Source organism: Leptodactylus fuscus, unplaced genomic scaffold (genome assembly GCF_031893055.1).
Source record: "Leptodactylus fuscus isolate aLepFus1 unplaced genomic scaffold, aLepFus1.hap2 HAP2_SCAFFOLD_280, whole genome shotgun sequence".
Classification (NCBI taxonomy): Eukaryota; Metazoa; Chordata; class Amphibia; order Anura; family Leptodactylidae; genus Leptodactylus; species Leptodactylus fuscus.
Genome location: NW_027440303.1, coordinates 33,003 through 46,226, shown reverse-complemented (window position 1 = coordinate 46,226; position 13,224 = coordinate 33,003). Strand labels below are relative to the sequence as shown.

At 54.4% G+C, this 13,224-nt stretch overlaps 1 protein-coding gene across 1 annotated transcript in view; it reads right to left on the bottom strand.

The window, feature by feature from the left end:
• Positions 1 to 13,003, bottom strand: part of KIF1C (kinesin family member 1C) — a 34,524-nt gene extending 21,521 nt beyond the window's left edge. The window contains exons 1-7 of the mRNA XM_075261685.1: positions 12,842 to 13,003; positions 10,318 to 10,614; positions 4,912 to 5,051; positions 4,568 to 4,644; positions 4,179 to 4,358; positions 2,712 to 2,777; positions 2,449 to 2,627 (exon numbers count right to left, since the gene is read on the bottom strand). Of these exons, the coding sequence (XP_075117786.1) occupies positions 2,449 to 2,627; positions 2,712 to 2,777; positions 4,179 to 4,358; positions 4,568 to 4,644; positions 4,912 to 5,017 (608 nt within the window). The 5' untranslated portion in view covers positions 5,018 to 5,051; positions 10,318 to 10,614; positions 12,842 to 13,003. The remainder of the gene's footprint in view (positions 1 to 2,448; positions 2,628 to 2,711; positions 2,778 to 4,178; positions 4,359 to 4,567; positions 4,645 to 4,911; positions 5,052 to 10,317; positions 10,615 to 12,841) is intronic.
• Positions 13,004 to 13,224: the final 221 nt, after the last annotated feature.

The following is a 13,224-nucleotide window of genomic DNA, read 5'->3' as shown; positions in this document are numbered from 1 at the left end:
ACCGCACACAGGGGGCAGTACCGCACACAGGGGGCAGTACCGCACACAGGGGGCAGTACCGCACACAGGGGGCAGTACCGCACACAGGGGGCAGTACCGCACACAGGGGGCAGTACCGCACACAGGGGGCAGTACCGCACACAGGGGGCAGTACCGCACACAGGGGGCAGTACCGCACACAGGGGGCAGTACCGCACACAGGGGGCAGTACCGCACACAGGGGGCAGTACCGCACACAGGGGGCAGTACCGCACACAGGGGGCAGTACCGCACACAGGGGGCAGTACCGCACACAGGGGGCAGTACCGCACACAGGGGGCAGTACCGCACACAGGGGGCAGTACCGCACACAGGGGGCAGTACCGCACACAGGGGGCAGTACCGCACACAGGGGGCAGTACCGCACACAGGGGGCAGTACCGCACACAGGGGGCAGTACCGCACACAGGGGGCAGTACCGCACACAGGGGGCAGTACCGCACACAGGGGGCAGTACCGCACACAGGGGGCAGTACCGCACACAGGGGGCAGTACCGCACACAGGGGGCAGTACCGCACACAGGGGGCAGTACCGCACACAGGGGGCAGTACCGCACACAGGGGGCAGTACCGCACACAGGGGGCAGTACCGCACACAGGGGGCAGTACCGCACACAGGGGGCAGTACCGCACACAGGGGGCAGTACCGCACACAGGGGGCAGTACCGCACACAGGGGGCAGTACCGCACACAGGGGGCAGTACCGCACACAGGGGGCAGTACCGCACACAGGGGGCAGTACCGCACACAGGGGGCAGTACCGCACACAGGGGGCAGTACCGCACACAGGGGGCAGTACCGCACACAGGGGGCAGTACCGCACTACCGCACACAGGGGGCAGTACCGCACACAGGGGGCAGTACCGCACACAGGGGGCAGTACCGCACACAGGGGGCAGTACCGCACACAGGGGGCAGTACCGCACACAGGGGGCAGTACCGCACACAGGGGGCAGTACCGCACACAGGGGGCAGTACCGCACACAGGGGGCAGTACCGCACACAGGGGGCAGTACCGCACACAGGGGGCAGTACCGCACACAGGGGGCAGTACCGCACACAGGGGGCAGTACCGCACACAGGGGGCAGTACCGCACACAGGGGGCAGTACCGCACACAGGGGGCAGTACCGCACACAGGGGGCAGTACCGCACACAGGGGGCAGTACCGCACACAGGGGGCAGTACCGCACACAGGGGGCAGTACCGCACACAGGGGGCAGTACCGCACACAGGGGGCAGTACCGCACACAGGGGGCAGTACCGCACACAGGGGGCAGTACCGCACACAGGGGGCAGTACCGCACACAGGGGGCAGTACCGCACACAGGGGGCAGTACCGCACACAGGGGGCAGTACCGCACACAGGGGGCAGTACCGCACACAGGGGGCAGTACCGCACACAGGGGGCAGTACCGCACACAGGGGGCAGTACCGCACACAGGGGGCAGTACCGCACACAGGGGGCAGTACCGCACACAGGGGGCAGTACCGCGCACAGGGGGCAGTACCGCGCACAGGGGGCAGTACCGCGCACAGGGGGCAGTACCGCGCACAGGGGGCAGTACCGCGCACAGGGGGCAGTACCGCGCACAGGGGGCAGTACCGCGCACAGGGGGCAGTACCGCGCACAGGGGGCAGTACCGCGCACAGGGGGCAGTACCGCGCACAGGGGGCAGTACCGCGCACAGGGGGCAGTACCGCGCACAGGGGGCAGTACCGCGCACAGGGGGCAGTACCGCGCACAGGGGGCAGTACCGCGCACAGGGGGCAGTACCGGGCACAGGGGGCAGTACCGGGCACAGGCACACAGGGGGCAGTACCGCGCACAGGCACACAGGGGGCAGTACCGCGCACAGGCACACAGGGGGCAGTACCGCGCACAGGCACACAGGGGGCAGTACCGCGCACAGGCACACAGGGGGCAGTACCGCGCACAGGCACACAGGGGGCAGTACCGCGCACAGGCACACAGGGGGCAGTACCGCGCACAGGCACACAGGGGGCAGTACCGCGCACAGGCACACAGGGGGCAGTACCGCGCACAGGCACACAGGGGGCAGTACCGCGCACAGGCACACAGGGGGCAGTACCGCGCACAGGCACACAGGGGGCAGTACCGCGCACAGGCACACAGGGGGCAGTACCGCGCACAGGCACACAGGGGGCAGTACCGCGCACAGGCACACAGGGGGCAGTACCGCGCACAGGCACACAGGGGGCAGTACCGCGCACAGGCACACAGGGGGCAGTACCGCGCACAGGCACACAGGGGGCAGTACCGCGCACAGGCACACAGGGGGCAGTACCGGGCACAGGCACAAGCACAGGATTAATGAGGCCTGTACTGTGTACACACGTGACACACACACCACACGTACACAAGGCCCCCGCCCGGTCTGGACATTACCTGGCCTTGTTCCCGCAGTCCATGAGGTCAGCGATGTCATTGTAGGAGGTGACGGCCAGCTTGGACAGGTCCTCTACGTACGGCCCCAGGATCGGGTGCTCACGGACTCTCAGGTTTCCTTTACTTTTTGGACGCAGCAGATCCCGGACACGCTCACAGTAAATCTCCATGTAGCTGACCTGGCGGAGGAAGCAGGGCGGTATATACATATATAGTGTATACATACAGTATATACACCCTATATACATACATATATACATTACCTCCACAGAGTAGGCCAGCTGCGGACTCTTATTCTCAGATATTCTGGCAAATAAATCTTCACATAACTGCAGAGAAAGTGGAAAACGTCCATTAGAGGGCGCCACTAGTGATCACATGACCAGGACTGACCAATCATCTCAGCTACACACACTGCTCCCTAGTATATATCCCCAACCACATATGATGACATCACCACTCCATACCTGGGGTATAATCCCATACTACCCCTCCCCTAATATATAACATCACCCTCCATACCTGGGGTATAATCCCATACTGCCCCTCCCCTATATATGACATCACCACTCCATACCTGGGGTATAATCCCATACTGCCCCTCCCCTATATATGACATCACCACTCCATACCTGGGGTATAATCCCATACTACCCCTCCCCTAATATATGACATCACCCTCCATACCTGGGGTATAATCCCATACTACCCCTCCCCTAATATATGACATCACCCTCCATACCTGGGGTATAATCCCATACTGCCCCTCCCCTATATATGACATCACCACTCAATACCTGGGGTATAATCCCATACTACCCCTCCCCTATATATAACATCACCCTCCATACCTGGGGTATAATCCCATACTGCCCCTCCCCTATATATGACAGCACCACTCCATACCTGGGGTATAATCCCATACTACCCCTCCCCTAATATATGACATCACCACTCCACACCTGGGGTATAATCCCATACTACCCCTCCCCTATATATAACATCACCACTCCACACCTGGGGTATAATCCCATACTGCCCCTCCCCTATATATGACATCACCACTCCATACCTGGGGTATAATCCCATACTACCCCTCCCCTATATATAACATCACCCTCCATACCTGGGGTATAATCCCATACTGCCCCTCCCCTATATATGACAGCACCACTCCATACCTGGGGTATAATCCCATACTACCCCTCCCCTATATATAACATCACCCTCCATACCTGGGGTATAATCCCATACTACCCCTCCCCTAATATATGACATCACCACTCCATACCTGGGGTATAATCCCATACTACCCCTCCCCTATATATAACATCACCCTCCATACCTGGGGTATAATCCCATACTACCCCTCCCCTAATATATGACATCACCACTCCATACCTGGGGTATAATCCCATACTACCCCTCCCCTATATATACCATCACCCTCCATACCTGGGGTATAATCCCATACTACCCCTCCCCTATATATGACATCACCACTCCATACCTGGGGTATAATCCCATACTACCCCTCCCCTATATATGACATCACCACTCCATACCTGGGGTATAATCCCATACTACCCCTCCCCTATATATGACATCACCACTCCATACCTGGGGTATAATCCCATACTACCCCTCCCCTATATATGACATCACCACTCCATACCTGGGGTATAATCCCATACTACCCCTCCCCTATATATGACATCACCACTCCATACCTGGGGTATAATCCCATGCTGCTCGCTCTCCGGTTTCCCCATCATGGTGTAGGACTTTCCAGCTCCCGTCTGTCCATAGGCGAATATACAGACATTATATCCTTCAAAGGCGTGCAGCAGCATCTCCTCCCCAATGTCCTGGTACACGCGCCGCTGAGAGGCAAAGTTTGGGTCTTCTTCCTGCGGGGGGGGAACACAATGACGACATGACATGGAGGGGGGGGGGGGGGGAGACACACAATGACGACATGACAGACTCCCCATACTATATATACCAGGAGATACTGCCAGAGCATGCTGGGAGTTATAGTGTATAGTGGTGAGTCCCAGAGGGCGGGGGATGTCTATAATGTCAGGGCCATACACGGGCGGGGGGGGGAGGAGCTTACCGTGGTGTGCGACCAATAGGAATAGTCAAATGTGAAGCTCTTAGCGGCATCTTTGGGTTGTTTAGGGTTCGAAATACCTGAAATACAAAAAAACGGGTACAGTGAGAGGGGGCGGGGTCACGTGAGGTCATCACAGGGTAAGAGGAGGGACAAGTGATGTCATCATACACAGGATACACATGGAGAGCAGCAGCATGGCGGGGGGTGGAGTCACATGACACAGGATGGGGCGGGATCACATGACAAGATGTCACTATACACAGGATACACATGGCGGCTCATGTAATGACATCATATGAAGATAACTGCGGAGGTGCCCGACATGGCGGTGGCCCTGTACTTACATGTGCTGTTCCCCTGCATCTGGATCACACACTTGGCATCATGGGAAATTTCCCTGGAGTTGAAGGGCCGAACACGGACGGCGACTTTTACAGAAGCTCCCGACATCTTTAAATGGCGTCACCAAAACCAAATGGCAAATCTGTGGAGAAAGAACCAAGAACAGGCTCAGAAGGGGCCACATCCCGCCCACCAGGGGCCACCTCCCGCCCACCAGCCTAGCAGGGGCCACATCCCGCCCACCAGGGGCCGCCTTCCGCCAGATGAGAGTTCATGTACCATGTCTTATCAGTACAGGGTCAACGTGGGCAGCAATGCCCACGTTACCACTATAGGGTCAGCGGCCACCCATCGGTATAGGGGTCAGCGGCCACCCATCGGTATAGGGTCAGCGGCCACCCATCGGTATAGGGTCAGCGGCCACCCATCGGTATAGGGTCAGCGGCCACCCATCGGTATAGGGTCAGCGGCCACACATCGGTATAGGGTCAGCGGCCACACATCGGTATAGGGTCAGCGGCCACACATCGGTATAGGGGTCAGTGGCCAGGTCTCATTAGTATGGGGTCACAATAAGCAGCACAGAGTCGGCATTAACAAGGTGTCACATGACTCCGGGTCAGTGGCCGGGTCTGTTCAGTATTGGGCCAGTGATTATAGGGTGTCAGGAGCCCTCTGGTGGAGCAGCCTGTACACGCGGCAGTATCCAGGGTGTCTGTGGTGTTATTGTATGCAGGGTGGGGTGAGGTGGAGCGGGCGCACGCCCTCCAGGATGGGCGAGATAAGCAGCCGCCTCAGACACAATGACATTGTCCTGTATATCCGGAGATCCTGGGTAGGAATACACAGCAGTGCAGGGGTTAATACGGCCCGAGAAAAGGGGGGGGGGGGATGAGGGCTCCTTACAGGGCAAACATCTGAAGAATGTGCAGCAAGACCGACTGCCCTGTACCATAATATAGTAATACCGGAGCAGTGACAGGCAGGGGGCGCTGCAGGGGCTCAGTACAGCGTGGCATCTGATAACAGACACACGTGCGGGCGCCTCACCCTGCTGGCATGCCTGGCATCCTGATGGGTGACTGCTCACAGGTCACATGTCTGACATATGTACGATCATGAATGACACCCCCACGTGACTCAGGCTGCCCCCTGCTGGTACAGCACCACCACCAGGCCAGGGTCCCCCACGACTGCACCACCACCAGGCCAGGGACCCAAGTGACAGCGCCACCACCAGGCCAGGGCCCCAAGTGACAGCACTTATCCTACCGCTCAGGACACAGGTGAGCCAGAACATGTCGGCCCTCCCATCCCCCTGATAATTGGTGTCAGAGCCGCCGCTGTTGTTCTTGGCACACACCCTGGTGCCACCTCCCATATGATTGCTTTGCATATCCCGGCATGTAGAGGCTGCGTGACAAATTCCTTCTCCGTCCTCTCACTGGCGTGGCAGCAGGTCAGACAGCGCAGTCACGTTTGTTTGTTGTGATGAGTACAGCGCCCCCTACTGCGAGGTGGTACAGCCCCCAGTGATCGCCCCCTACTGCGAGGTGGTAGAGCCCCTAGTGATCGCCCCCTACTGCGAGGTGGTAGAGCCCCCAGTGATCGCCCCCTACTGCGAGGTGGTAGAGCCCCCAGTGATCGCCCCCTACTGCGAGGTGGTAGAGCCCCCAGTGATCGCCCCCTACTGCGAGGTGGTAGAGCCCCCAGTGATCGCCCCCTACTGCGAGGTGGTAGAGCCCCCAGTGATCGCCCCCTACTGCGAGGTGGTGGAGCCCCTAGTGATCGCCCCCTACTGCGAGGTGGTAGAGCCCCTAGTGATCGCCCCCTACTGCGAGGTGGTAGAGCCCCTAGTGATCGCCCCCTACTGCGAGGTGGTAGAGCCCCTAGTGATCGCCCCCTACTGCGAGGTGGTAGAGCCCCCAGTGATCGCCCCCTACTGTGAGGTGGTAGAGCCCCTAGTGATCGCCCCCTACTGCGAGGTGGTAGAGCCCCTAGTGATCGCCCCCTACTGCGAGGTGGTAGAGCCCCCAGTGATCGCCCCCTACTGTGAGGTGGTAGAGCCCCTAGTGATCGCCCCCTACTGCGAGGTGGTACAGCCCCTAGTGATCGCCCCCTACTGTGAGGTGGTAGAGTCCCTAGTGATCGCCCCCTACTGTGAGGTGGTAGAGCCCCTAGTGATCGCCCCCTACTGCGAGGTGGTAGAGCCCCTAGTGATCGCCCCCTACTGCGAGGTGGTAGAGCCCCCAGTGATCGCCCCCTACTGCGAGGTGGTAGAGCCCCTAGTGATCGCCCCCAGGCTGGAACATGTTCCTATGATACAGGTGGACTACACAACATGTCTCTTGCCCCTCTGAGGGTGGTATACAGACTATCCACCTGCCACGTAAAGGACACCCCACCATGGAGCCTACAATATAAGGGTACAAGGCCATGACGCCCCAATATGGAGGCCCCCGCCCCACCAGAAAACTAGAACATTAATGCTGGAAAATGGAAATCTCCTAAAAACTGAAGTGCGTCTGACAGAAGAGATAGGAGATGTCTATAGGTGACTAATACAGGACCTCGGCACCCCCCCGCCCGGGCGCTCCTGTGTGCTGCCATCTGCTGCGGACCATCACTCAGCCCCGTCACGTGGAGGCCGGTCACATGACGCTGGGATATTTCGGGCTGTTTATCGCCCTGCAGGATTAGTCGCACCAGGATCTCCTTGCACAATCACAAGCGTCTGACCCTGCCTTGTTTACTGGCCAAAAGATCAGAGGCCGAGGCTGTTCAGAGGGCACTAACCAGCCCGGTGTCCTGGAGATGGGCCACAGTATAGCGCCAGATCACAGGCTCCTCCCCTCTAACCCACCGCCATATACCGGGCTACACATCCTAGGACAGGGAAACCTCTAGCAGTTCTGTCCTCACCACCACGGCACATGCCGCACAGAAAATCAAGCTACAGCGACATATTGCTCCCAATATAATACCGCCATATACTAGGAACTGCAGGCTACACATCCTAGGACATGGAAACCCGTGGAAGATGTGTTGAAACACAGTCGTCCCTACGAGAGTACATGCTGCATAAAAAACAAACAAGTTGTACCGCCATATTGTGCCCAAACACCTAGTATAATACCGCCATATACTAGGAGCTGCAGGATACACAGTATAGGACAGAGAAACCTGTGGTAGATCAGTATCTGCACAGTCCTCACCACAGCAGCACATGGCACATAAAAAAATAAACACACTCCCATTATACCGCCATACAGTGTGCACATAAAGCTCCTGCCACCAGGGTACCCTACAACCAAGATGTATACCAGGCACATGGAGGTGACACGTCAGCCTATGGATGTTGTAGATGTACATGCACGCCAGGAGCCTACATATAATACTGTCACACCATGATCGGTACCATAAATACTGCCATACTGTACCTTCACCACAGTGCTATACAGCACAATACTCGTAGTGAAGTACTACAAATCCCAGCATGCAATGTGCAAGTAAGAGTGCCATACAGTGCACAAATATAAGTGCCGTATACTCTCCCAGCAGTGCCATACAGTGCACAAATATAAGTGGCGTATACTCTCCCTGCAGTGCCATACAGTGCACAAATATAAGTGCCGTATACCCTCCCTGCAGTGCCATACAGTGCACAAATATAAGTGCCGTATACCCTCCCTGCAGTGCCATACAGTGCACAAATATAAGTGCCGTATACCCTCACTGCAGTGCCATACAGTGCACAAATATAAGTGCCGTATACCCTCACTGCAGTGTCATACAGTGCACAAATATAAGTGCCGTATACTCTCCCAGCAGTACCATACAGTGCACAAATATAAGTGCCGTATACTCTCCCAGCAGTGCCATACAGTGCACAAATATAAGTGCCGTATACCCTCACTGCAGTGTCATACAGTGCACAAATATAAGTGCCGTATACCCTCACTGCAGTGCCATACAGTGCACAAATATAAGTGGCGTATACTCTCCCTGCAGTGCCATACAGTGCACAAATATAAGTGGCGTATACTCTCCCTGCAGTGCCATACAGTGCACAAATATAAGTGGCGTATACCCTCCCTGCAGTGCCATACAGTGCACAAATATAAGTGCCGTATACCCTCCCTGCAGTGCCATACAGTGCACAAATATAAGTGCCGTATACCCTCACTGCAGTGCCATACAGTGCACAAATATAAGTGCCGTATACCCTCACTGCAGTGTCATACAGTGCACAAATATAAGTGCCGTATACTCTCCCAGCAGTACCATACAGTGCACAAATATAAGTGCCGTATACTCTCCCAGCAGTGCCATACAGTGCACAAATATAAGTGCCGTATACCCTCACTGCAGTGTCATACAGTGCACAAATATAAGTGCCGTATACCCTCACTGCAGTGCCATACAGTGCACAAATATAAGTGGCGTATACTCTCCCTGCAGTGCCATACAGTGCACAAATATAAGTGGCGTATACTCTCCCTGCAGTGCCATACAGTGCACAAATATAAGTGCCGTATACCCTCCCTGCAGTGCCATACAGTGCACAAATATAAGTGCCGTATACCCTCACTGCAGTGTCATACAGTGCACAAATATAAGTGCCGTATACCCTCACTGCAGTGTCATACAGTGCACAAATATAAGTGCCGTATACTCTCCCAGCAGTACCATACAGTGCACAAATATAAGTACCGTATACCCTCCCTGCAGTGCCATACAGTACACAAATATAAGTGCCGTATACCCTCCCACCAGTGCCATACAGTGCACAAATATAAGTGCCGTATACCCTCCCTGCAGTGCGATACAGTGCACAAATATAAGTGCCGTATACCCTCCCTGCAGTGCGATACAGTGCACAAATATAAGTGCCGTATACCCTCCCTGCAGTGCGATACAGTGCACAAATATAAGTGCCGTATACCCTCCCTGCAGTGCGATACAGTGCACAAATATAAGTGCCGTATACCCTCCCACCAGTGCCATACAGTGCACAAATATAAGTGCCGTATACCCTCCTTGCAGTGCCATACAGTACCACAATAACATACAGGTATCCGTGATGCTGCTCATAGTGCAGAACATGACACACCGCCCCCTCTGGTGACAGCAGGAAGTGACTAGTCTGTGACCACACACATCCTCCCCCAGCACAAGAAGAGGCCGGCCTAGTGCTGGGAGGGAGACAGTCAGCAGGCAGCCTCAGAGCTGTGATATCCGCTGACCCCCTACTATTCATAGAGCAGGAGCGGAGAGTACACCGTAAGCTCTGCAAGGAAGTCACTGAATATAAGTCTCCCCCACGGCCAGGAGGGGCCCCGCAGGTACAGACACCGTGATGTCAGGACATCTCAGAGACGCCCTAATACATAACCGCACAGTCTTACCACTGTCTCTCAGCGTCCTCTACCGTCACATAATGCCAGACCGTCTCATGTGTTGTAATAATCCGTCCACAACCAGGCTGGGCAGGGACTAACAGGACCAGCATTAGCCAGGGGATGGCAACCGGGGCACAGGGGTATGTAGGACACGCCAAAACAAGGATTATTGGGGATCCCAGCCAGTCAGGATGGTCTCCCCGTCACATAATGATGAATGGTATGTCCCGGTACGGCAGGAGGTAGGTACATCCAAGATGGCAGGACAGGACCTCACCATCGGCCACCGCAGGCTCCAGGAATCTGCAGAGATAAAGAGGAGGGGTCAACAAGTATCCACTATACAAGGCGAGGGTGGAACAGGTAACACATAGTATAGAGGAGGGGGCACCAAATATATGGAAAGGTCCATTATACATGGAGGGGGCGGAATAGGTAACATCCATTATAGAGGAGGGGTCACCACCAAATATATGGAAGGGTCTACTGTACAAGGAGGGGGTGTAATAAATAACACATTGTATAGAGGAGGGGGCATCAAATATATGGAAAGGTCCATTATACATGGAGGGGGAGGAACAGGTAGCATCCATTATAGAGGAGGGGTCACCACCAAATATATGGAAGGGTCTACTGTACAAGGAGGGGTTGTAATAGATAACACATAGTATAGAGGAAGGGGCGCCACTATACAGGTACCGGTAAAGAGGAGGGGCAGTATACAGGTACCGGTAAAGAGGAGGGGCAGTATACTGGTACCGGTAAAGAGGAGAGGCAGTATACAGGTACCGGTAAAGAGGAGGGGCAGTATACAGGTACCGGTAAAGAGGAGGGGCAGTATACTGGTACCGGTAAAGAGGAGGGGCAGTATACAGGTACCGGTAAAGAGGAGGGGCGGTATAGGAACTATACTGTAAAAGAAAACCAAAAGAAAAACCAAAATAACAAAAGTTGGCCCCAGAACCAACTAGAACATCAACCAAAAATAACCCAGAGCACAAAAAATATTATAAAAATCTGAATAATTGTATTAATAAGTATCCAAAAATAAATAGAACGTACCATATACATCAGACAGGGGGAATACCGCAACCCTCCCACGGATGAAGACTGAACAAACCCCAAATAATTACTAGAATAGGAAAGGTATAACATAAAGACCCATATATATAAAGCCGCCATACAGGTGCTACATCAGCTATACATGATAGCCACGGGCTACAAGCCCAAATAATGGCTAATCCAGCCACAATCTATTAGATGATAAACATCTCAGTGTACATACCAATATATAAAGTGTCCCAATACATACCCATGGGCGTAGACATGTTTCCTACTCTTTACATGTCACAATGGTAGAAAAAGGGGGGGGGGGGTAGTCAGTGCACCTCCAGTGGGACCATAAGAAACGCTTATAGCCAGTATTTGGGCTTGTAGCCCGTGGCTATCATGTATAGCTGATGTAGCACCTGTATGGCGGTTCTATATATGGGTCTTTATGTTATACCTTTCCTATTCTAGTAATTATTTGGGGTTTGTTCAGTCTTCATCCGTGGGAGGGTTGCGGTATTCCCCTTTTCTGATGTATATGGTACGTTCTATTTATTTTTGGATACTTATCAATACAATTATTCAGATTTTTATAATATGTTTTGTGCTCTGGGTTATTTTTGGTTGATATACTGTATAAAGGTAACATATGTATAGTGTAGGTTACCTATACTGACTATCCCCTCCTCTATACTGTATGTTACACAGCCCACTCTATACTGTGTTACCTATATACTGCCCACTACGCTATACTGTTACCTATTCTTCCTTCTCTCTATTGTATGTTACCTGTGCTGTCTCCTTCTCTACTATGTATGCTATAGAGGAGGGGGCGGTATATAGGTAACACACAGTATATAGGTACCACACAGTATAGATGAGGGGGGCAGTATATAGGTAACACAGTATAGAGGAGGGGGCGGTATATAGGTAACACACAGTATAGAGGAGGGGAGGTATATAGGTAACACACAGTATATAGGTACCACACAGTATATATGAGGGGGGCAGTATATAGGTAACACAGTATAGAGGAGGGGGTGGTATATAGGTAACACACAGTATAGAGGAGGGGGGGTATATAGGTAACACACAGTATATAGGTACCACACAGTATAGATGAGGGGGGCAGTATATAGGTAACACAGTATAGAGGAGGGGGTGGTATATAGGTAACACACAGTATAGAGGAGGGGAGGTATATAGGTAACACACAGTATATAGGTACCACACAGTATAGATGAGGGGGGCAGTATATAGGTAACACAGTATAGAGGAGGGGGCGGTATATAGGTACCACACAGTATACAGGAGGGGGCAGTATATAGGTACCACACAGTATACAGGAGGGGCGGTATATAGGTAACACAGTATACAGGGGGGGCAGTATATAGGTACCACACAGTATAGCGGTAACGTAAACAGTATAAGTCCCAGTCTACACAATGTTGCTGTACCGGGGCTCCCGGTCGGTACGTACCTGTCCGCTGTCCGGTATTGGCCTCCGTCTCTCGCTGTCCGGGCCGCTCCTGCTCTTAGGCCCGGCGGCTCCTCCTTGTCCTCTCAGCTGCTTAACCCGGCGGGAGCCGCCATCACCAGGCCGGGAACCCCCGCCCACACCGTGACGTCATCACGTCACCATCCGGCAGCCACGCCTAATACGCGACGGCATTCCTGAACTAGCACCTGTCACTCAACCTCAGAGCCACGCCCATCCGCGTCACTCATCTACAGACCACGCCCAGCATCTTCTCCTCACTCTGTCCCCGGCTCTGCGCTGATGTGTCACGTGCCCGCCCGCTCGGCGCGCGCTCCGCGGTGACGTCACCGTCATTATCAGCGAGCGGGAAAACACAAAGACGA